At 40.9% G+C, this 25,820-nt stretch overlaps 1 protein-coding gene across 3 annotated transcripts in view; it reads left to right on the forward strand.

Moving 5' to 3' along the window:
* APPL2 (adaptor protein, phosphotyrosine interacting with PH domain and leucine zipper 2) overlaps positions 1 to 25,820 on the forward strand; it is a 42,836-nt gene that overhangs the window by 9,116 nt on the left and 7,900 nt on the right. Inside the window, exons 3-14 of one of the 3 annotated variants that reach the window (XM_082043621.1) lie at positions 6,397 to 6,456; positions 6,945 to 7,016; positions 9,709 to 9,796; positions 11,446 to 11,487; positions 11,607 to 11,665; positions 12,624 to 12,770; positions 15,443 to 15,525; positions 21,066 to 21,224; positions 22,519 to 22,707; positions 23,019 to 23,061; positions 23,140 to 23,196; positions 23,311 to 23,399. In XM_082043621.1, coding sequence (XP_081899747.1) covers positions 6,397 to 6,456; positions 6,945 to 7,016; positions 9,709 to 9,796; positions 11,446 to 11,487; positions 11,607 to 11,665; positions 12,624 to 12,770; positions 15,443 to 15,525; positions 21,066 to 21,224; positions 22,519 to 22,707; positions 23,019 to 23,061; positions 23,140 to 23,196; positions 23,311 to 23,399 — 1,088 coding nt within the window. The remainder of the gene's footprint in view (positions 1 to 6,396; positions 6,457 to 6,944; positions 7,017 to 9,708; positions 9,797 to 11,445; positions 11,488 to 11,606; positions 11,666 to 12,623; positions 12,771 to 15,442; positions 15,526 to 21,065; positions 21,225 to 22,518; positions 22,708 to 23,018; positions 23,062 to 23,139; positions 23,197 to 23,310; positions 23,400 to 25,820) is intronic. The other 2 variants (XM_082043622.1, XM_082043623.1) reach the window with 2 other exon arrangements.

Genomic DNA, 25,820 nt, shown 5'->3' on the forward strand with positions numbered 1-25,820 from the left:
CCATCTGTGCTGTAGTACCCTGGGGTAGTTACCACCTTAGTTGTCTTATAGAGGAAATCTCCCTTAATAGAGTTTGTTCTTGTAGTTCTTCATTGTGAGCAAGCGCTGATGCTGCATCTGGCATTACTGCTCTCTCACTTCTGTGAATGTTGTGTTCATCATTCTGGACATGGTATTACCTGAGCAATAAGTAATGCAACAAGCAGAGACTGTTAGAAAACTTCATTTATTGAAGTTGCATGCTGAGGCTCTTGCAATGGTGTATGAGCAAAATGTGCCCAGTTCACATTCCTGACTTCCCACTGCCATAGCAAATTATTTTCAGGGCTTTACTATCATCTCCAGCTCTTCATCCTAATATTAGAAATGGCTCAGCTGAGATCCTCACCTGAAAGAAAATGCTATTTAGAAACTCAGGAGACTGTTGTGTCTCTACTGACCATTAGAAGGGATAAACAGTTAAGTAGGTTAGAGGAAAGTAAGATGCAGTATTTTGTCTTTGGAAAGAGGTTTCATCTCATTGTTGCTGACAAATCTGTCTAGATACTAAGAGCAGTGATAGCAGAAGAGGAATAAAAATAAACCCACGTTGCCTTTATCGGTATATCCAGAGAGAGAACAGCACGGGAATTGTGAAGTGTAATTCTGTTCAGCATCTGTGTCTCTGTGAGCATTTGTCTTGTGATTCCAGAGTCACACAGACAAAGCAGCAACAATCTCTGGGGCTCACTGCCTTTTTATGTCCAGACTCCTAAGGAAACTTTTGACAGCTATGGAATAGTCTTGGGTTAGATGCACAGCATTACATGGGTATCAGGACAGCTTGGATCTGTCCAGGGCTATTTTAGGTAGTGCTTTATACTGGTGTTATTTCTCTTGCCAAATTCACAACACCTCATGTCTGCATTTTTCAACAGTGCTGTTTGTTTCGTCTTCCTATGTATTGACTTTACCAGGCTGTAAATCAGTAGATAGGTGTCAGGCTCTATAGGGCATGCACCGTTTTTTGTATTTATTATGTTGCATAGCCAACCCCAGGTGTTCAGAATTCTTAAATTAGTTCTTGCCAAATTAACAAGTAAGCACTGATACAGATTTTCTTTTAATTGCTTTATTTTTTTTTTCATGCCTGAGGGAATAATTGTATTACCTTTTGAAATGATAAAACTTTTTTTCCAAAAACGTTTTGAAACAATGAAGTATAAGTTAGTGTTTTGTAAACTTTCACTTCCACGTGGAGAAGCTTCAGTAGAGTATTAGATAGGACAAATTCTTGCAAGAGATTACAGTTGTCAGTACCAAATGCTGTGAAATACCATATATTTTTCCATATTAATTGTAAGTTTGCACTTCCTGAGCCATATTCACCGTGTGTTGGTAACAGAGGTAAGCAGAGCATCATCACATGAGAATTAATATATTTACAAAGCCATGGGAGTTGTTTTTAATGCTGCCTATGAAGTTGGAGTTGTCACTGTGCCCAGAATAAAGGTCAATACTACAAGAAGACATCAATGTATGGATGCCCTGCTGATAGTAGTTGTTTTGCAAGAAACTGAAGAGATTCACTCCCTACTGACTGAGCAATCCTACTTCAGCTGCTTTGGCTGCTTTACAGCAGAGTTTTGACTAGCGACTTCTATTTCTTGAAGCTATGAGATGATCCTTTGCTGAACTGCTCATGTTTGTGAGGACTGAATGCCATGCTGTGAATCAGCAACAGGACAAGCTGCGTGTGAGCCTGATCTTGTGAAGTGCTGGGCAGCCTGAGCACCCCGGTGAGACTTAGCTTCTCTCACCCTTGGGTTCATGTTTCCAAGCTATTTAATACGCAAACCTTAGCATGTAGGACTGTCACATTTACTACGTTGCTGGAGAACTCTATTTTGCAAGAAGATGGCATGCACACGTACACAGAGCTGCACAGAAGTGTTGTTTCAATACCCAGTTCTTTCAGTGCTGTGCCGGGTTTTGAAGGTAAATGTGTACCCTAGTTCTGAAAAGATGAGAAGGCTGCAATTGCCTCATGGATCTCTTCCTTCAACCACCTACCTGTTTGTTGTTTTTGTTTCTCTCATTTATGAGGCATTAAGCTTTCCCAAATGTAAGCCAAATTTTATTATGTGTCATTCTGCACATACAGGGTGCATGAATAAGTACCTTTATCAGTATCTTACTTGTTTACATGAAGAAGCCTCTGGCAGTTCTGTGTGCTGGTTACTTGCAGAGTTTTAAAAATGCCAGCTTTAGCTGGAGTGGGAAAGTAGCTTTACAGAAAGCTTCATTATACTGGGATTGGAATTGAACATGCTGGAATAGCTCTCTGTCTTTAGAAGTTAATTTATAGGTCAACTTAATCCTTTACATGCCCTCAAATCTGGAGTCTGTTAGACAGCTGTCTGTAGAAGTATCTTCTGATTTCAATGTATTAGCCCTCAGAGCTTATTTTGGAAAAATAAAGACACCTAAAAAGGGATGGGCTCTGTCACTGGTAAATGGTTAACAGCATGGAAACTTTATTACAAACAGGTTATAGAAAAATCATATTCTGTTATGATATGAACAGGTTGGTGAATAAAGGTGATAATGAAGAAGATGGAATCAACCCAGAAAAATCACATGCCTTTGCTCTGGCACTAGATCAGAAAATAACAGCTGGACATTTTTTTTGCTGACATATTTGAAGGCAGGGTGAGGCACTGAAAAAAACTGAGAATTAAACTATGGTTTTTAATCTGTTGGATTTTTTTTTTTTAATTTCTGGTAGATTAATGCTAGATTGAAGACACCACTTCTGTTACCTTATCTGTGTGAACTGGTATTAGTGAATTTAGAAGAATCTATTCCTAAGGTTGTCATGCCCTAGCATGCCAGCCAAGGTTATAAAAGAAGGAGGAGTCAGGACATCTGTAATCATAACTGATTGCTTGATACCTATTTGCATACAGTCCTTTCTTCCTTCCTTCTAGTATACTTTACATTCATGCTGCAGTGGTGTTTTCCCTGTTAAATAAAATCATCTAATGTAAATGAATGTGTTAGTATTTGCAAGGCCCAGCACTGGTTAATTCTGTTTTCATTTAGAATACTTGGATTTCTGTTGAGGATTTTATTTGGTTTCTGCCTGATATATCCTCTCATCAATAGCTTTCTCACTCCAGAAATACTTGGTGAATTCTGAAACATCCAAGTACTGTGGAAAAGACGTGGAACAGGCAGTCAGGATTGTATAACAGTTTTTCTTTTGGTATGGTATACTGAATTTCAGTCACTTTTAGATAAAAGAAGCAAATGTTTCTGTATTCCATGGGAAAATGTCTTGGAAATAGATTTAAAACTGTTAAAATAATTTCCCTGGATTTAGTGGATCTGTCAGTTGAAGCAATGCAAATAACTTGTAAGTCTTGAGACCGATTAGGATCAGGGGAGGAGGCGGAGAAGGCTGATTAGGAAGAAATGGGAGGAGGATTAAACCAAACTTTCCCAGATTAGTGTGCTTAGCAATGCAGTATTACCACTAGGTCAGCAGAGCACTTTGCCTGCTTCCTATTATGCAATGTGACTGTGTTTCAATTTGTTAGCTTAATTTGATTTGTTTACATCTGCTTGTGGAGGGGCAAGTGTGTTTGGTTGGGTTTTTTAATTCCTAGAGATACAATGACTGATTTTGTACCTCTAAGAGGAATGAAGTCTGGCAGAGGTTGGGAGAGAGGATGAAAGACCCAGGATCAACTCTTCCACATGGGCAGGGATTGAGTAACAAATTTGTTTGTGGTGTTTTGACACAAAGAACCAATCCTAGAAATCACAAATGCGACCTGCTGGCATCAATGGGATATCAGTGATATGTGGAACTGTTGTCCCCAAATCAATCCAAAGTCCCAAAGTAAATTTTATGTCAGGCCCTTTCATCTCTTTGTTCTGTACCTGGAACAATGCCGTGATGTCTGTTTGGGCTCTATATGTGACTGTTGCCACCTCATCATATATTTGATATGGTATTGTTAACTTACACCCCTTTGAGACCCTCAGGGCTGATGTATTCCCCGATTATTCTGTCACATACTGGAGACTGCTTCTAGGGAGTGGTGATCACCAGATGATATTTCTTCCATATGCCTCTTTGCATGGCCCATCGTCAAACTGGCCCACACAGATGAGTAATGACACTCTTTGTCACACTTTGGATATTGGGTTGGGGGAAAATTTGAGGATCTGCTAGTCTAAAAACCAAACTCATAGAAGCTTTGAGGGTGGCTGACACAAAGGAATAAGATGCCTTTGGTCTCAGCCTATTATTCTGAAGTTTCTTTTAGTGTTAACAGGTTTAAGCCACAAGCATTTAGTTTCCAAATTCAAAACAGACCATACAGTTGCAGACTATGCAGGAATAAGTGGACTGGAACAAAAAGGGGGAAAAAAGAGGCATATTTCTAACACACAGTTTATTTCAAAAGATTTCTCTCACCCTGACCGAGCTGTACAACTGACAGATGGCGTCACACTTGCTGCGTGAGGGCTTGGACTTCTCGTGGTTCTTACTCATCTCTGTCTTTGAGGTTGTGTTTATGAAAAAGATTCCAGGCCTGAGAACCTCTGCTTCTTTTTTGTAATCTTAAATTAATCCTTGGGCTCCACTCACATGCATACAAACAAATCCTTTTAATGTGATCAGTCCACATGCAAGGATTGTCATCCTTCCTGTCCTCAAGTCATTGCTTGTCAGCTCCCACTTCGAAGGTGACAAAGGCTCTCCAGTGTTCTTACAGCCTGGGGACAGATAGTTAAGCCTCATTTCTATCTTTCTGTGAGCACTTAACAAAGTTTATTAATTTATTATAAGATATGAGCCTTTTCTGTCCACTAGCTTGGGAAATACTTAAATGCTGAGAGTTTGTGTTAAGCTTTTTCGTATTAAAAGCTACACAATCTGCATAACCAACCTGCAAGTCTTACATGAATCCTTGGCATTATTATTGTATGAAAGATTAATGCTCATTAGTAATCGGTCTGAAACAAAAAATAAGACTAATCCATCACTGTGAGATGAAAATAGTCATGGGGTGCACATGATCCAAGTTTGTACCAAGATTAACTCAGTTCTCAGCCCTTGTTTTTACCTTGGAAGGCCTCCGTGATCACATCTCCAGCCACCTGTGAGTATTATCACCATAGTGTTTTCAGTTGGTCAGAATTAGCTCACCCACCTTTTTCTGCTGTATGTTTACATACCGCTGCTGTTACCTGGGCTGTGGCTATGTCTCTTTGTTCTTTCTGAGCACTTGGGCACACTTAAGGCTCTGTCTAAATGTTTGGGCCTTGGTGTCCGTATTAACCCTCCTCCCTGGCATGCCAGGGTGGTGCAGAAGCAGCGAGCTGTAATGCAGTGTGTCAGAAGTGGCACCAGGCCAAAGTAAAGGGTGTTTCAGAAACTCTGGCCCAGACAGTTAACTGTGCTGTGCTTAGGGTGACAAGGCAGAACACAAACTGTCCCAGTTTTAATGGTTTTCTGTACCAGCCCCAGCATAAAGGGTGCTGTTAAAGCAGTTCAGAGGTTGCTCTGAGCTCTCTATGGCCTTATATATTTAGAGAGAGGAATAGATTATGTTAAAGTTTAAAATGAAATTAAATGAAAAGTGGTTCGTTTTCTGCATTACTCAGGTGGAGAAAGATCTAACTGGTTAATAGAGATCCCAGTTCTTATTTTATTTCAGTTTTAAGTCATTGTTAAAGAATCAGGGACAGAGGAGTTGATTTACTCTTCGTAGGAATACATTGAGTAAAGATTGACATATCCAAATGCTTGTCTGTTTTTTTCCAGCTGTCAAGCAAAATTATGCAACCTCCCTACAAGTCTTACTTTGCATAAGCACATCCTGAGGATGGGTGTACTTCCATTGGCCAGTTTAGCCATGAAAATACAGAATTATGTGTTGTTTTGTACTACTTTATCAACCTAAAGCGCTGTAATTGCATCAGTACATTCCCTGATTGAGAATGCATTATATAAAGTCACATCTACTGATTCTTTCTCTTGTGTAGGTTTTGGGGAAAGATGATTAACCAATATGAAACATTCTTATGCTGATACAACAGCTTACATGTTTGAGATTGTTCTAATTTTGTTATTGGATATGGGGGGCAGAACCTAACCCAAAAATAAACCCTAAATCCTACCCTCGATTCAAAGTAATTAAACAAATTGTATGTTGATTAGGTCTGAAGTATACCTGTTATTGCTGCTTGTTTGTGCAGGTATTTTGGTACTGGTTGTTCACATACAACTGAATGTTTGTGTAAGTAGTTGCAGATTCAGTCAAGAAGCTGGTAACAAAGTAACAACAGCAGAGCTCAAGACCTTTATTATTTCTATTAATGTGTGACTTTTGTTTGCAGAATGAAATGTGTCTTGCCACACAACAGCTTTCGAAGCAGCTCCTTGCCTATGAAAAGCAGGTATGTTTAACATATGCCTTTGATTTCTTTTCAGCCTCAGCACTTGCAAAGAAGTCTGTGTAAATAGTGTGGTTTCCAGAAGTGCTTAGGCCATCGGCTTTACTTGGTTTCATGTGAAGGCTGTTGTAAAATTCCCCAGATGTTCAAGGGAGTTAGGTAACTTCTGAGAATCTTTTTTTTAAAAAAAAAAAAAAGTGCAAAATGTGAGTTAAAAAATTTATTAAGATGCAAACCAGTTTGTTCCTATTGTATGACCATGACTTTAAAATTAGTATAATAAGCATTAACTATATGTTTCCCAAAATCTATTCATTTAAAACAAGAGGAGCAGGGTAAAAGAGTATCTATTAGTGAGTTGCTGTTTTTTTCATTTAGTTTTGTCATTTATTGCATTTTGTAGGAGCATTCATTACTTTTATAGTAAAACACATTGTATTTTATATTCACCTGTAATGATTTATGGACCAAATTTGTGTTTCTATTTTCAGCATTTTGCCTTAGGTAAAGGAGATGAAGAAGTGATATCCACCCTTCATTACTTTTCAAAAGTTGTGGATGAGGTAACTTGACTTCCCAATATTCTACTTTTACAGTATAGAATATTGGTGTTTTTTCTTTTGGTCTTCATCCTTTTTATTCCGAGCTTTTCTTCTGAAAGCTAGATGGTGCCTGGGTTTTATAGGATCATTTAAATGGGGGGGAAAAAGAAGTATAATATCACCCTTTTGTAATGGTTAGAATTGTTTCTGTGGCTTTGTCCCACATGCTGTCCTCAGAGCAAAGCTGAACTACCTAAATGGGGGAATTATAAAAGAGACTGAAACAGGGCGTTTCATTTAGGCTGGGGCCATTTCTAATTCAATTCCATTTAATAATGACGTTTGCAGTTTTGAGCTTTAAATGCTGCAGTTTGAGCCAAAACCTGCCAGGGGTGGACGCATGGCAGCTGTGAATGAGTAAAGCTGCAGTTCAGTTGCTGTGAGATCACACAGAACCCAGAGATGTCAGGGAGAGGCTGCAGAAATACCTGCGGACGGCAGGTCGGGCACTACAGCTGTGGGCTCTGAACACTTCCGCTCTCTGGAGGTTGCTGCTGAGTACCAGGAGTCTTTCTAAATGCTTTTGATAGACCTGCCCATATAACATTTCAGTATAATCTTAGTATCTAGGGCCTTATTGCTTAAGTATAATTTGTCGTATCACAGTGCTGTGCTATCAGAAAAGTGTTGTTCTTTTTGTTAGTCTACTTTCAGCTTTCGTTAAGAAGGCAGAAGGCTGTAGAGAGGTCTGCTGTTTGGGAGAGGAGATAGGAGAGTTGTCTGGCAAAAAATAAGTTAAAAATTTTAGAGCCCATGGGTAACTCCAACAATATAGTAAGAGGAATCCTAAAAGTTACCTTTCTCCTTAGGCTTCTCGTGCTGCACATGTGCTCTCGGGGGGTACTTGAAAGGAGAATTTGTTATCACAAGTCTTATGCTTGTCTGTCTACAAATAAATCAAAGCAAGAACTTTCTCCTTCCCAGGCACAAGAGAACCTCTCTAGTCACTTCTGTCAGTCACATTTTCTGTCACAAGAACCTGCTCCATTCCTCAGCTTCCTTTTCTGTGTGTTAGCCACCCCCTGTACCCGTTTCTCAGTTGTCTGTTCTACAGGTGTTGAATTGTTCTGGATAGTTTTGTATCATCTAGTGGGAAGTAACTGACATCATCCTCACCTGCAACACCCTGCCCAGAGGCCTCCAGGATACTGTGAGCAAGTGGGCAGAATATCGCGTCCTGGTTTGTAGCATCAAGTGCTCTAGCAGCGTGATTGACAGTTGTCCTACCTGAACCCATCTGACATTCTTAGCATGCCACTGCTGACATGAGGGCCCTGCCTTCATCCTACACAGTGTCACACCGGTGCTTTAAAATATGTCTCGATGTGCTGAATTTTCAAGAAACACTTATAAAAACAGGAATGGGAAACTGCTCTGAAAGTAAAGTATTTGAATGGGACCTTTCATTATAGTTGTCCTTTGTTGTGTATGTGGCCTGAGTAACGCTCATGAATGGAAAGAGATTCTAGTCTTGGTGGTGGGACTGTAACTCTGTGCTGTAGAGACTAACAAAAACTGGTTAATAAAGGCTGATTACAGATTCAATCCTGTTGGGTTAAGCATTAGAATTAATGATCCAGTGAACTGCCCTGATTCAGTATGTGGGAACTGAAAACTTCTTGGATCTGTGGGTGACACTAGGTAGGAATTAAACATTTAGGGGAAAATGGCCATCTGTCTCACTTATACAAAAATCATAGAATGTCCTGAGTTGGAAATGACCCACAAGGATCATCGAGTCCAACTCCTGTCCCTGCATAGGACAAACCCAAAATTCACACCATGTGTCTGAGGACTTGTCCAGTCTCTTTTTGAACACTCTCAGACTTGGGGCTGTGACACCTCCCTGGGGAGCCTGTTCCAGTGCTCCACCACCCTCTGGGTGAAGAACCTTTTCCTCATGTCCAACCTAAACCTCTCCTGGCACATCTTCCTGCCATTCCCTCTGGTTCTGTCATTGGTTGCTAAAGAGAAGAGTTCGGCATCTACCCCTCCTCCTCCCCTTGTGAGGAAGCTGTAGCTGCCATGAGGTCTCCCCTCAGCCTCCTTTTGCCAGGCTGAACAAACCGAGTGACTTAAGCTGCTCCTCATACGGCTTCCCCTTCAAACCCTTCACCAACACTGTAGCCCTCTTGTGGACACTCTAGTAGCTTAAATCTTTTTCATCCTGTGGCTCCCAGAACTGCACACAGTGCTCCAGGTGAGGCCGCACCAGTGCAGAGCAGAGCAGGACAATCACCTCCCTCGCCTGGCTGGCGAGGCACCCAACATTGGTGCACCCGAGGCTGCCAGGGCACACTGTTGGCTCATGTTCAACTTGCCATTGGACCAGAGCCCTCAGGTCCCTCTCCACAGAGCTGCCTTCCAGCATCTGGAGCTAGTTTCTGCATCTTAAAAATATTTCTGGCAGCGGTGGGATTCGAACCCACGCCCCCGAAGAGACTGGAGCCTTAATCCAGCGCCTTAGACCGCTCGGCCACGCTACCCTGCTGAAAAAAAAAATAATCTTGAGAAAATTGTTGTAAGCACTGAAGTACAATGAAATACATTATACCTTTGTTTTGTCTGCTGGGCACAAATGGCAGGCTGCAGAGTGCTGTTACCTTTTTTATTTACACTGTGTCTTAGAGCATTCCTGTATTCTTTGTTTTAGCTCAATATTCTTCATTCTGAACTGGCAAAACAGCTTGCGGATACAATGGTCCTCCCAATAATACAATTTCGGGAAAAGGACCTCACAGGTAAATTTCTTTTAAAGCTTTAACTTTCTGCATGTGTTCCTTCTTGTTTATTTCGTAATAAACTGAGACATAATGCCATGTAATAATTTGTTCTTTGATGATTCACAGAAAAGTTTTTTGTGTTATTTTTATTCTGCTACAGAATTGCATTGACAGGTGCATGCTTTTACTCAGACATAAGCTGTGCAAGCTCACCACGTAACATTTTATGCACCATATGGTGTGAATTTAAAAATACACAGCTTTTTTCTTTGCTGGGTCACTGTGCTTTTATACTACTGTAATTTCACTGAAGTAATTGATATTGTAATTGTCTAAAGAAGGGAAATTTAGCAGTGAATCTGGCTTGCAGAGAGTATTTATCTCACTTCAGAAGTTTAGGTTCATTTGAAAAGCGCAAGAAAGAATGGCTTTTTAACTTCAGAGTACAGTATATTCCCTCCCTTTTAAGGAATCAGTCCTCTTTAAATTCTTGCCATCCAAGGGTAGTTCCAAGGAACCCGATTGCACAAACTTGGAAACTGTTTACTTAAAACAGGTGAAGTCTACAGCCAAAGCCTCAGCTGCTTCATGACAAAAAATGGAAGTTTCTTCATTTTCCTTGGATGTAAAAATCTTTATTGTTCTGTTCAGCCATCCATCACCACCTCCATTTTTCTCTAGAACAGCATTTTTAGCAGAGGCCTGGCCATAATGAAATTTTATCATAGGCTTAAACAAGGAAGATGAACTATGTTTTTGTTTTTGCTTTTGATCTTTTTATGTCTATGTATTGAATACTGTAGAAACCTCTAGGTGCAAGTTAGTCACACTTGGGAAGAATTACAGTCTGTCTGCATCAGAGTCCTGAGGAAGTGTTCTGAGGAGAAAAAGGTGGCATGAAGCTGATTACTGAGTAGGTTGTTACAAGCAATCAGAGACCATGATGGCATCCTGCAATTTCTCCTTTTCGCAGTTGCATAATGTCTGTTCTTGTGAATGTGCCTTCTCTGTAACTTTTTGAGAAGGGCTTTTCCAGTTGCAGAATACTTTGGTATGGACGCTGAGAGCAGCTTGTGCCCAACACTTGTGAAAGTTGAGTGACCTGTTTAGTTTCTCTTCCTTCTCTCTGCATCAGAAACTCATGGCCAGTGTCTGTTATGAGAGCATCATAGCCAATGGTCAGATATGTTAGATACATATTGCTTTGTACAGCAAAACATAGCAAAAAGTGTTCCACATTGATGAAGATTCTCGTACGCTAAAGGGACTGAGTTCATATATTTCTGGGACTTAGATTTCTCGGTATCACATAAGCATGATCAGGAAGTTGTTCAGAACTGCCAATCGTTTATGGTAGTGGTGGGCCTTTTGTGATAACAAGCGTACTGAGATAGTGCTTCTTTGGCTGAATTACACTGGCAGATAAGGAATCTTTTTCATAGTGATAACTTACTCAATCAAGTAAACCTTCTTGACAACTTACTGTCTGCCTAATTCATTTCCTTAGCAGCTGATCTGGTTTGTCATTTTTAAGACAGGCACAACTCATGCATCTCTGCTTTGAAATTATTGGAGTGACTTAGGCATTAAATCTGCCATAAATGGCCTCAGTTGAACAAAGTTTTTACAGCTGTTTTCACTTTGAATCTTTGATTTCTCTTTTCCAGAAGTAAGCACATTAAAGGATCTTTTTGGCCTTGCTAGCAATGGTATGTTTCCCTGTTTTGTTTGTTTCTAATGGTGTGCACCTGTTATATCACAGAAGACATTTTTAATCTACACACACACGCATCACATTTCTAAAAAAATTAATATTCCTTGTCTACAGAACATGACGTGTCCATGGCAAAGTATAGCAGGTTACCGAAAAGGAAAGAAAATGAAAAGGTAACGAATGCGGAAGGGAAAAGGAAAAGTTTTCATCAGCTGTATCATGGTTCACTTATGAACTTTGGAGAGTTTATCAGTTAAATTCACAGTAGCTCAAGAGTACTTGTGATTTCGTTTCCAAGCAGACACAAAGCTTTTAAACATAAATTCAGCAAAGTTATATCTGTTTTCTCCAAATTAGGCAAGTGATCAAGTATTGTGTTTAGCTGGAGCCCTTCAGATCCGGGGGAGCTCTTTAGGTAGAGGCAATCCAAATGGCTACAAATACATTTGTATAGGCCCACTGTTGTGCAGCTGATGTGGTGATGCTGTGTCACTGGGTACAATTAATTGTGAACTGTCGTGAAGCCTTGTGTCTGCTCTAAATAAAGCATTCTGTTTTTTATCTACCTTCCTGCTAAATTTCTCTGTATGGATAGTCATTCCACTTACAGTACACGTAATTCTGTTGGTGGCATTGTTTTGCGTTTCTTCTTCTTTGCCTGCTGGACTACTATTCCAAAATATATCCCTGTATGCCAAAAAGTGTGTGATTGGCCCTGTCCTAAGTGCACATCAGTTCTACAGGGTGATCCTTTAAAGGAAATGCATTACAGAACAGAATGTGATGTAGCATACTGTGAATTATTCATCTCTGAATTCTGCACTTGCAGGCTTGTGTTGTGATCTCAGCTGCAAAGAGATTTCTTGCACTGAGATCAGATCCAGAACTTTAGTTGTGGCGGTTACTTAGTATATAGTCACAGCAGCTCCCCGAATGCTTATGTATCTTGCCAGAGAAGGGCTTGAAGCACTTGCTTTGGGTTTTGGATTTGCTTTCTTAGCTTCTTGTCCTTCATTTTCATGTGGAGAAGTTCTGTAATGAGAGTTGTTTAAAGATAACTTGAAAATAATCAGTAAATATATCCATGTGCACAGTAACACTTTGCCAACCTTTTTATCAATTTTTATTCAGCTTAAGGCAGAAGTGGCAAAAGAAGTGGCAAATGCAAGGAGAAAGCAGCACCTTTCATCTCTGCAATATTACTGTGCCCTGAATGCTCTGCAGTACAGGAAGAGAGTGGCAATGATGGAACCTATGCTAGGATATACACGAGGGCAGGTATGGACAGTAAAGCAACTATATCACTTAGACGTATCTCTGGGAAAGGTAAAACATTGTAGCTCTGGATTTTTTTTTGAGAACTGACAAATGGTAATAGGGACAGGGTGAAACAACTGATTTTGTTTGTAGCAGAAAGTTGAATGTTTAGATATTAAGGAAAGACACCAATGAAAAAATATCCAACACACTTATACACAAAATCAGCCTGGGGTTAATTTTTTTCATGGTTGAGCTATGAGTGCAGAAGCATTTTCTTCCACTGTTTACTATGTGTGCACAAACTCTCCTATATAGCAGTTCACTTCCTGGCACATAATGTTCAGCGTATTGATGAGGAATGTACATGAGGGGGAGCAGAGCACGTACTGGAGAACTGGAAAGGCAGAACAGTAGAGCAGATTGAGCATAAGGATGGCAGATCCCCTTTCTAATCTTTATTCTGCCAGCAATTTGATATAGTGGCTGAACACTTATTTCTCAGGTCTGTAAAATGTGGTAGTAATACTGATAATCTAACTCTCCAGGATGTCAGGAGATCAACAAACTAGTATTTTCACAGCACTTGGTTCTCATTACTACCCGTTTTAAAGATCTGTTGTGCTTCGCTATTGATGAAAGCAAAGTGTGGGAAAATGAGAGTTGGGCTGTGAGAACAGAAAAAATAGATGCAGTGCTCTGTTTGAGATTGTAGTGTGGATCATCATTTCCATTGTCCTGTGTCTGTTGCAAATCGTGTGTGCCATATAAAATGGGTAATAAATGAGAATTCTGTCGCTTTCCCCACCATGGGAGTTCACACTGATTTTTTGCTGTAATTATGCTAAGTGAAAGAACTGCATTGGTTTCCTTTACTGGAAGCCAAACAGAACTTTTTTTTCCCTGTATTTTATCTGGTAAAACTGCCATATCTTAGTGCCTTACATAGGAAAGTCTTAGGTAGTTATGGGAATGACAGAGTAGCCAGAAGCAAGTTGATATTGGTGTTTCAATACTGTGAACTGCCCTTCAGCCCAAGTATATATTTTCTTTATTAATTACTCAAAACGTGTGTCTCATATCTCACGTTTCCAGTGAATGAGCAGGCCACAAGGCATTTTTGGAAGAACCAATGGCTAATACAGGGTTTATTTGACTGAAAACTGACATCAACAACTAAGCTAGGTGTGTCAGTCTCTCAGTATCATTAGTAGAATTCTTCCCTCCTGAAGTAGGGTTCTGAAATAGAATCATTGTTCAAGAAAGCGTGGTTTCTCTTCTTTGTGTGTAAAGGGTGTCTGTGGCCAATAACATGGTTGCAGAAATCTGATTTATAGGTAAGAAGGACATTGAAGTACTAGAGAGAGTGCAGAGGAGGGCAACAAAGCTGGCGAGGGGTCTGGAGCACAAGTCTGATGAGGAGCAGCTGAGGGAACTGGGGCTGTTTAGCCTGGAGAAAAGGAGGCTGAGGGGAGACCTTATCACTGTCTACAACTACCTGAGAGGAGGTTGTAGCATGGGGGGTGTTGGTCTCTTCTCCCAAGTAGGAAGTGATGGGACAAGAGGAAATGGCCTCAAGTTGTGCCAGGGGAGGTTTAGCTTGGATAATAGGAAAAAATTCTTCACGGAAAGGGTTGTCAGGCATTGGAACAGGCTGCCTAGGGAAGTGGTTGAGTCACTGTCCCTGGAGGTGTTTAAAAGGCATTTAGACGAGGTTCTTGGGGACATGGTTTAGTGCTAGAGTTAGGTTATGGTTGGACTCAATGATCCTGAGTGTCTCTTCCAACTGAAATGATTCTGTTATTCTAAGAGGAATCCCATGTCCCAAGGTTAGGGAAAAGGAGTAGAATCACAAGTAAAATTGGATGAAATGGCTAATAAATTGCCTAACAGCCAAGAATTTGATTTTACATCTCTTTCCTGAGTAGTTCACTGATACTACATTTGCACAGACGCTTTAGCCATGTCCATGTTCCACACAGTTGTCAATAGGCCCTAGTGATGGCTGTGTGCCTCACAACAGGTAATCCAAGGTCAAGTCTACACTGAGTGCTTTGCTGCTGTTGCACATCTGAGCCATACCAGCAAGGCGAATTCATCTTCTGTCACAAAATGTGCACTTTGGCCTTAGCAGCTTTATTTAGCTGCTTCCAGTAGAAGAAAATCTATGGTAAATCTGTAGTTGACATAACTGATTGCCCTGGAGGCTTCTGCTAGCACAGCTACACTTCATCATTTTCCTGACTGACTTTGCTATAGCAGTTTAGAGCATTTCCAGGTTGGAGCTGGTAGTCCAGGTTCGACTACTAAATCTAATGGATCGTTTGTGCCTGTTCCTTTTGATATGGTGGTATTGCATAGAGTGGGTCTTAACACTGCTAGACCAAGTTCTGTACAGTGCTGGTATGGGAGGAGGCCACATGTTCCCTTGTTTCAGTCCTTTAGCAAGTTCATTGGAAACATACGTGTCAGCACCCTGTACCTTATGTGCCTGTCAAAGTGGGTGTGAAAGGGAGGAAAGCTGCAAAAGTGAGGAATACAAAGGCAACGCAGCTGTTTTGACCATGTGTTTGATCACCAGCCCAAAGTATCAGTCATAATGGAATAGCTGTTAACACAGTCCCTACAACCTCTTATTTGTCTGCCACAACCAAGATAACTTCCATTGTCTGGGGTTTTTTTGTATTTTTCAGATCAACTTTTTTAAGAAAGGAGCAGAGATGTTTTCCAAAAGAATGGACAGCTTTTTGTCATCTGTTTCGGACATGGTTCAAAGGTAACACAAAACTTGGGGCTTGTTGGAATTCTGAGCAATAGCACTGTAACCTTCAATACGTAACAGAGAACGCCTCTGTTTCTTTCTCAAGAGAATCCTTCCGTGCTTGCATTGTGTTGTTGGGCATATTTTGTTAAAGCAGCAGGTGGAAATGAGGTATGTTTGTACATGGAAAATGTACAGGAAAGGAAAATGCTGTCAGTGCACTGCAGAGAGTATTTTTACAGTATAGCCAGGAAGTACATACTGCAATGTTCACTTGCTTTCTTACATACCTGTGTCTCTTCATTCTGAATTAGACATATTTATACTTGCTGGGTCTTCTGTAACAATACTGTAACAATAATCCATTGACCTCTCAAATAAGAATTTAGGGCCTATAGAGGCAAACAAAACTCCTCACCGTAGAGAACATACTCATTGCATCCAGTGTAGGCTGTACTGGTCCGCTGAGTTTCACCTGCTTTGGCTAAGTCCTTGTTTCAACAAACTGCCTCTACTTTTCTACTCCTAATTTTGTGATTATTTTTTCTCCCCTGCGGTCTCATAGTGAAGATTGACATTTTCTTTATAATTAAGTCCCTGTAAATGTAAACTTTACATTTTAAATGTAATCCTATTAGAGAGAACATTAATTTATTTTAAATCAGCTGGAACACTAAACTGAGTCCTTCAGTTTATTGCTTCACACCTTTCATGTTGGACTGTATCCAAATCATTACTTATTCTGACTCCGGTGGCATTTTAAATAACACATACTTGTTTACTTGAGAAGAGTGTTATAAGAAATCTCCCTGTATAGTAGATTCTTTCACTAAATGATTCTTTACTCCCTGTATATCTATACTTATTTATATATCTTTTCACACTCTTCTGAAATAAATCCCTTTGCAATCTACATAGTGTTTGTACAGACTGGAAGAGATTTTAAACTTCCTTGAGAGAGTGCCTGTTAGTAGGGCTAGAGCACCTTGCTTGTGTCATACAGGTACTGTGACTGTCCTGCCATTGGATCCCCACCATAGAATAAGCCCTTGTTTTCCAGAGTCTGATGGATTTGAATTCTGGACAACATACAGTAGGAAATGGAAGCAAAGACAGGCTGCTCAGTTTTTCTGCTGAGTCTGAGTTTTTTTGTTTTAAGTCTGTCACACAAAAATTCTTGCAAGTACCACTCAAATGTAACTAGTACAGGAGTGTGATGTCTTGGGAAAAAACAAAAGAGAAGCTTGCAAAATTCTGAATGACAACATGCAGCTTAGCAATTACTGACACCGGACATGGTTTGATGACTTAAGATTAGAGACCATGCTGCCCACTGCTTTCCTTCTTTAGTGCTGGGGATCACAAGGCCTCAGTGAGTCAGATCTGCTTGCTAATCAAGCTAAAAGCTTTTTATTTGCCAGATTTGTTTTCTTGGAACATCAAGCCAATGAGACCAATTGTGCAGTTACAGAATTTCAGCAGTGATGTAGTCTTGCGTCTCTTTAAGCTGATTGTAAAACTGAGTCTTTGTGTTTACTGTATCAATGAAGATACTTTTAAATATTGCTAACAGTGTAAAACACATAAGAGAGGAGAGATCATTAAAATATTCTCAGTAACCAATTGGTGTAGTTGCCACAAGTGCATATAGTTTCAAAATTGTCAGTTTTTCTCTCCTTTCTACCTTGGAGAAAAGCAAAACGTGCCTTGGGAAGAGGAATCCAGTCTTGGGAACTGTGAAAATGCCAGGGCAGTTTTGTCGGAAGCAATTTGTGGTGCAACAAAAAGGACCGATTAAAAGATGCACTGAAGTAGCACTTATGTAAAAACCGACAGCACTGTCCAATTTTATTTCTAAATTGAATTTAAATAATTCTTATTCGGACATTTATTGATAATGTTGAAAGGCGCTAGCGTGCAAAATATGGTCTAATTTAATTCAGATCTGATGATATTACTCAGCCTTTATAACTCAGCCTCTCATATGACTTGGCTAAGTGGTAAGATGCACACAGCTGGTCTCATTTTGAGGGTGATGTGGGAGCTCAGGAAGTCTCAAGCTTTCTAAAGACGTGAAAAAGCTGGAAATAAGCTCACGTGAAACAGACTAACACCATGATGCAAGAATGACTCTTCATCTGGCCAGTCAGATACTGCTTAGCGCTGACTTAAATGCAGCACTGTCTCTCTAGATCCTTTCAACAGCTACAGGTTATCACCAGCTTCTGCGAAAGACTGGAGAGGAGAATGTCAGAAGAATCATATGTACTTGCCTCGTCCTTTTCCACAGGCTTTTTGCCACAGTCATTGAACAGGACAGTGGACTACACGGATCTCTGGTCCTGCTGTGTGCACGTTCTCCAAAAGGTTTAACCACTTGGGCAGGAAGTAGGGAGAAAGTTGTTTATTGCATAGGTGCAAGTATGAATGACTTTCTGTGCAATGACAAGTATTCTTGTGTTCTCACCCTGTGAGTTTTCCTAGTACCCTGGACACGGTTAATAAGTCCCAAAGTTTGGAAAAGTTAATATAGAAATCAAATATTTGCTAGTATTATTTCTCTGAAAGTCAAAGAACAGCTGCTGCAGTATGGACCTGAAGAGGTCATCTAGTCTACTCTCCTGCTGACAGCAGGATCAGTTAGAGCAGAGGGCTCAGCACTGTGTCCAGTCAAATTTTGAGGATCTCTGTCTCACGTGTGGCACACACAGTAACTTGTTACAGCTTGTGTTCATTGTCTCTCATCCTGCCACTGCACACCTCCAAGAAGCATCTAGCTCCATCTGCTGTGTACCCTCCCATCAGGTAGTTAAGGTAGCAGTACATTTCCCCCCTTAGCCTTCATTTCATGGGGCTGAAAAACAATTCTTGCAAGTTCTTCTCATGTCCCATGTTCTGGCCCCCAAGCCATGTAGGTGGCTCTTCACTTCATGTAGGTGGCTCTTCAACTTTGTTTCTGTCTTTTGTGTGCTGGGTCACCAAAACTAGACACAGTGCTCCTGTTGGAGCTGAACAGATGGGAATAATTACTTCCTTTGACCCACTGGCTATACTCCTACTCATGCAGCCCAGGATGTGACTGTCCTTTTTTTGTCACAAGGATGTGGAGCTATCTCACGTTCAGCTTGTCCTCTAGGATCCCCAGGTCCTTTGCTGAAAGTTGCTTTCTATCCAGGTGTCTCCCGTCCTTTACAGTTGCATGGGGTTATTGTACCCCAGACAGGACTTTGTCTTTGCTGAACTTCATGAGGTTCCTATCTGCCCATTTCTGCAGCATGTCAAGGTCCCTCTGAACAGCAGCCCTCCACTCTACCATAGCTGTCTATCAGTCTTCCCAGTTTGGTGTCCTCTGCTCTTATGGGTTGTCGAGCTTGTGTTAAAGACTCTCAACCTGTAAGCTTCAGTGTTGACCATGAGGATCATCACTCAGGTACCAGTTGGGCTTTGTCTCACAGATTATAACCCTTTGAGCTCATTAGTACAGCCATGTTTTCTACCCATCTTGTAGTCAGCTGCTCCAGTTTGTATTTCACCAGTTTGGCTGTAAGGATACTATGGGAGACCATGTGAAGGGTCTTGCTGAAGCCAAGTGAAACAGCATCCACTGCTCTTCTCCCACCAACCAAGCTAGTCATCACATCACAGAAGGCAATCAGGATTCTCAGGCATGATTTGCCCTTGGTAAATCTGTGCTGGCTGTTCCCACTTGCCTTCTTGTCCTCCATGTGTTTGGAAATGGCTGGAGAATTTGCTTCTCAACTTTCCCAGGGACTGAGGTATAGCTGGCTGGCTTGTAGTTCCCCAGGTTGTTTTTCTTGCCTGTCTCAAAGGCAGGTGTGACACTTGCCTTTTTTTCAGCCATTAGGAACCTTCCTTGACCGCAGTGAGCTTTTGAGGGTGATGGAGACCAGCCTGGCAGGGACATTGGCCACCTCCTCAGGACCTCAGTTCACAGATATTTAACCAGACCTCAGATTCGCAGAAGGGCACTGCAAACAGATAGTACCAAACCAGCTACTTCCTTGTCTACAGATGCTCCAAATAGTGCTTGCAGCTGACATGGAGATCTAAGCCTTTTTATGTATAGTTTATCTAATAGCCTTTTTTTAAATTATTGTATTAATTGTGTCACATTTTGAAAATGGTAGGCCTTTAGTTGCTTTCTTATTATGCCCATTGCATTGTTGTGGACTGATGAGAAGAGACTGCAAGTGAAACACAGACTAAGTTTGATGGAAACAAGGCAGATTTATTGGTGTGATGGGACTGTCAAGTGGTCTCTGGAAACCTCTGAAAATCAAGTGGCTCCCAATGATTGCCTGACAGTAGATGGGGAAAAATTAAGAAAATATTAGGGTATTTCACTGGCATGTGATGATTCTGACCTCTCTTTGCTTGCTTGTTCCAGTAAAATGGCTGCTGTGCTTCCCCCTTAATGCTACATATGTCTTTTAGTAATATTATGAAATCATAAATGTTCAGCACTGCAGTATATATCCATATGATGCTTCTGCAATGAATTATCACTTAGTTTCTGAGTGAAAAATTGCACTCAGATACCCTTTCACTGTTATCTCTTTCAGAAAACTGGATTTTTACAGATATGTTCAACAAGAGCTCAGTTTTGCCAGCCTGCAGCAAAGATATTTTCTGAATCGCACCGAAGTGGAAGATAGGATTATAAACAAAAATTACAGCTAAAATGATGCTTCAGCTACAGATTTTGTTGTTCCAAATTCAGGAAAAAGTTACTGTTGAAAACCTGTGGCCGGTTAATAGATGGTCTTATGGCAGGAATTCCTGCACGTTACACAGTTGCAGGAATAAGACAAAGTCAAGAGATACTCTAGTGAAGCCTGTTTTGAACTGTACTGCTATACTAGAGCAACATCCCTATATGTTCAGCAATGTAAATTCATACAAATGTGGATTTAAAAGCCATGTCTCTTGAAAAAATAGAACTTTTTACTCCCAACACTTAACTGTTTCCGATGTCTGCTTGTTTCAGGTGTATAGAACAATCTCATAATTCTAATCATTATCTCTCTGTACTCCTTGAGGAAAGAAGATAACTACATTTAGTACAAATTGCAAAAAAGAAAGCATAGCTACTGTATGAGATGTATGAAGAGTAACATCTTCAAGCTGGGCTTTCAAAATAAAGAGCAAGGGGAAATCCTGGCTGCACTTTTGCTGCCAGCCCACCTAAGATAGCTGTGTGTTCCTTAAACTATTGTCAGTACCTCCAGAGCATACACATCTTGTCTCTTCAGGCTCCGATGAGATTATCTGGGAGCAGTTCTCCATTGTATGCCTCTTTCTTACATCCTTTCCTAACTGCACTGATTTATTTAGTCCTTAGAGAAAGCCTTGGACATGTAGTCTTACATTCTATTTCCTATAAAGTCTATTCTAAAAGTAAACTTTATCTTTGCACTGCTCTCTGATATCATCTCAGCTGGTATTTGTGTTCACTTTGGATTACAGATGTTAGCTATATCCTGGTATAAATTGACTAATGATGGATTTGGGCTTGTTGTTTTGTTTTTCCGCAGCATACAGGGAGAGTTGGATGCTGAAGCTGAAAAAATGAGGGTATCCCAGCAGGACTTAATTGCAGTTAATGAATCTGTTTACACTCCAGATTCTGATGTAACTTCACCTGCTATCAATAGAAATCTCATCCAGAAGGCTGGCTACCTTAATCTTAGAAAGTAAGACAGCTGTTGCTACCTGTTAGTTTGTTTAATTGTTGACTAGTTGCTACATTTTTTTGGAAGGCGACGGCCGGGGGGGAGATGGGATCATAAAGACTCCTCAGGTAATGATATTTGAGGCTCCTGAATCACTGTGGTAGCTGTAGTTTTCACCTCCTAAGTATCAATGTCGTCTTTGAAAATATGCTTTTGAAGCTTAAACCAAGTTAGAGGTGCTGGAGACTCTTTTCCTGAAAACAGAGTCATAGAATCACAGAATAGTTTGGGTTGGAAGGGACCTTCAAAGGTCATCTCTCTCAACCCCCTGCCATGAGCAGGGACATCTTCAACTAGATCAGGTTGCTCAGAGCCCCATCCAGCCCAGCCAGGGATGGGGCATCTACCACCTCTCTGGGCAACCTGGGCCAGTGTTTCACCACCCTCAGTGTAAAAAACTTCTTCCTCATGTCTGGCCTGAAATTTACTTCTCTTTGCATTCTCCTACTGGGATGATTTCCTGCATTCAAGTGGCCGAAAATTAGAAACTGATAGGGCTGGGTTTAGATTTTTCCCAGTTCTTAGGACTAATGAAAACTTAGTGTTTACAAGAATAAACAGCTGTATTTTGTAGTTAATACATGCTTTCATAAATGATCTCTGTTACATAAATAAAAGCTTTATGGACAGTCTAGTTGCATAACTTTTAATGTATACTATACATAATTACCTTTGCAGATTTTTCAATCAAAATCTTCCATCAGCTTCCACAGGAGCTATGTATTATTGGTGGCATATAGTAACCCTGTTTAGGTATTTGATTAAATATCAGTTTATTTCTGTTTGACTAGCAATTTTTATTAAGTTCTCATAGCATTCTAAAAGCTGGATTACAATATAATAGGACTCTATTGCTGGGGGGCAGATGGACTCTGAGATATCACTTGCAGAAAATACTTGTTTAATGATGATTCTTTGTGCTGAAATTGCTGATGCTGCTCCTCAGCTTAATAGTATTTCATATCAGTTACTCAACACCAATAATTCTTGTATTCCTTAACTAGCTGATACTGCAGAGAGTGTTTTTTTTAACTTGGGATGTTTGGAATTAGTTTAATTCTTCAGCTTTCATTAAGGATTAGCCTCTGCTAGGAATAGGTGCTGCTTTTACTTCTTGACAGAGACTTGTAAAAAAAAAAAATTCGAGGGATGAACATGAAGTTCAGATTAGCATCGGGAAATGTTTGCAGTTTCATATATGTTTGGAGTAATTTCTAAATAGTAACAAATCTTTATCACTGCATCTTCTCTCTAGTAAAACCGGTCTGGTGACTACAACTTGGGAAAGACTCTATTTCTTCACTCAAGGCGGTAACTTGATGTGTCAACCAAGAGGAGCCGTAGCTGGAGGATTGATTCAGGACCTGGACAACTGCTCTGTTATGGCTGTGGACTGCGAAGACAGGAGATACTGCTTTCAGATCAGTACTCCAACAGGCAAAGCGTATGAGACAGGTTTTATTTGAGGACAGCCAGTCACACCTACCCCTTCAGATGCTGTTTCATGTAAAACATGCTTGCTATAGTAGTGAGCATTTCTGGTTTTCCAGAAGGGTGTTTCCAAATTAAAAGCATGTTCCTTCCCATCCTCCCCCACAGCTGCCTGCACAGCACATCCTTTAGCTGCAGCTTATTCATGAGATTTGTTCCTTTGATGGGTAATAGATACAAAGCTTGGTGAAGTTATTGTAAGACTTGGAGTCAGACACTCCTGGTGTCCACTGCTAGCACTGATACACTATGTTTATATTTTAGGGGTATAACTCTTCAAGCAGAAAGCAAGAAAGAATATGAGGAGGTAACAAATATTTTCTTAATATTGTTTTTCTTATATACAAGTGAGCTTGTAGAGTTCAACTTCGTTTTTCCCTTCCAGTGGATTTGTGCCATCAACAACATCTCCAGACAGATCTATCTCACTGACAATCCAGAGGTAAGAGCTTGTTTCCATCTTTCAGTCTGTTCCTTCCAACTTGCTTTTGCATTGTTCTTTACATGGCAATGTAAAGTCTGTGTGTAAAAGAGCTGCTCGGTCTTGTTTTTATAGGCAGCTGCAATCAAGTTAAACCAGACAGCCCTACAAGCAGTGACTCCCATTACCAGCTTTGCGAAAAAACACGAAGTTCACCACCCCAGGTAACATTCTCAGTTGCACAGACCAGAGACTCTGTGCACAGTTGTGCTCTTTTTACAGGGCAGCAGTCACCTGGCAGAAAGCCCTGTCTAGGCCCTGGCTTTACAAAGCCTCTGTGTTCTGTGAAATTCCTCTACTTGTGATGTTTCCTACTGAAAGCTGTAAGAGATGCCAAGTGTTACAGAATCACAGAATGTTAGGGATTGGAAGGGACCTCGAAAGATCATCTAGTCCAATCCCCCTGCCGGAGCAGGAACACCTAGATGAGGTTACACAGGAAGGTGTCCAGGCAGGTTCTGAATGTCTCCAGAGAAGGAGACTCCACAACCTCCCTGGGCAGCCTGTTCCAGTGCTCTGGCACCCTCACTGTGAAAAATTTTCTTCTCAAATTTAAGTGGAACCTCCTGTGTTCCAGTTTGTACCCATTGCCCCTTGTCCTATCATTGGTTGTCACCGAGAAGAGCCTGGCTCCATCCTCATGACACTCACCTTTTACATATTTATAAACATTAATGAGGTCACCCCTCAGTCTCCCCTTCTCCAAGCTAAAGAGACCCAGCTCCCTCAGCCTTTCCTCATAAGGGAGATGCTCCACTCCCTTGATCATCTTTGTTGCCCTGCGCTGGACTCTCTCCAGCGGTTCCCTGTCCTTCTGGAACTGAGGGGCCCAGAACTGGACACAATATTCCAGATGTGGTCTCACCAGGGCAGAGTAAAGGGGAAGGAGAACCTCTCTCGACCTACTAACCAACCCCCTTCTAATACACCCCACGATGCCCAGCAAGGAAGGTGGCAGGGCAAATGAGCAATGCCACGCAAAATGAAAGCTATCTTGATCCAGAATGTTAGAGTATAATTGAAAGCAGCTGCACTTTTAAATGGAATGCCCATCCTAGATCCCCCGTGCAAGCAGTAGCTCCGTTTGCAATAGAATAAAGCCTTAAAGCAGTCCTATGTAAGAGTGCGACGTCAGCTCTCATGACAGACTTGTCAGGACAGTGTCAGTGAGATAGACGTGTAGCCAAAACAAGTACCTTAAAAATGGAAGTTAAATGAAATAAAATTCCAAATCAAAGAAGAGACTGCAGTAAAACACACACTCCCCTCCACTGTGGCAGCAGCTCTGCTGCCAAAACTGACAGAAACCCATTCACTGAAAAAAAAAAAAACCCTCTGTCTGCTAAAGCAAGGCAACAAGCTGGGCATGGCAGACTGTGCCAATGAACACACTGCATCCATATGAAAGGTCCTTTCCTGGCTCTGAGCGGTATGAGGGTGGGCCCAGAGTCTGAGTCCATTCCAGAGGCTGGTTTGGTGGGTTGGTTGGTTGCAGAGCCAGAGTGGTGTTGGTGCAGCCATTGTTAGAGCAGGGATGAATTCTGGAGGTGTTTGGTTTGATGGGAGTGGTCGTGTGTCTGGATAAGGTTCTAGCTCACTTGAGGGCTCTATGGTGTGTTCTAGATTGGGTTCCAGGTCACATCGTTGTAGCTCAGGTTATAGGGTGTGTTCTAGATGAGGTTCTAGTTCATGTTCTTGACTGGGTTCTAGGTCACTTGAAAAGTTCTAGATCACATCTCTAGCCTGTGTTCCAGATCACTTTGATGACACCAGAGTGTGTTCTATATCACTTTCCTGGTCCAGATTGGGTTTTAGCTTACTTGACAGTCCACTTTGATGGTTGCTTGACAGTGTGTGTCCAGCTCATTTGATGGTTCATTAAGTGTGTCGTGGTTCGCTTTTGCTGGCTCCAGATCAGTTTCTAGTTATCTTAAATGTTCCAGAGTGTGTTCTAGACAAAGGGTCTGGCTCACTTTGGGTGTTCTAGATCATGTTCTAGTTCTTGGCTCTATATTTGGGTTCTAGGGTTCTAGGCTTGAAAATTCTAGATTGGGTTCCAGAGTCAACATATGTTTCTGAATATGGATTGTGTTCTGAGAGGGAGTGGGCCTAGAATCTAGTAATGGGCAAAATTTGAGCTCCATTGATATAAACTGCCAGACTTCCACTCCCTGCTTAGTGGGCATGGTAGGATAAAAATCATTTGAAGTATTAAATGAATCAACACCTTTTTCTGTAATGTACTTCCAAGGGAATGGAACTGACATTGTATGAGGTTGACAGATCTATGGCAGGCGGAAATGTGTTGATTTTTTTTTTTCTCGTTTTTCTGATGGATCAAGGACATTTTGAACTTTGTTTCATTGGAAACTATATGAAACAAATAAATAGACTGGATAAATGGGGGGTTTGTCCTGCCTTCTGGACACTCCTCTCACTTCCCATTGGCTTCCTTTTAAAGGAGAGCTTTGACATCTTCTATTTAGAACAGTATTCTTTTTTTCACTAGTAGGATTCTATACTCTGCACTAAAAAAAAAAATCAGTCCCTTTATGTATACAGGACACATAAAATACAGAAATGAA

Source organism: Streptopelia decaocto (assembly GCF_964273445.1).
Source record: "Streptopelia decaocto genome assembly, chromosome: 1".
Taxonomy (NCBI): domain Eukaryota; kingdom Metazoa; phylum Chordata; class Aves; order Columbiformes; family Columbidae; genus Streptopelia; species Streptopelia decaocto.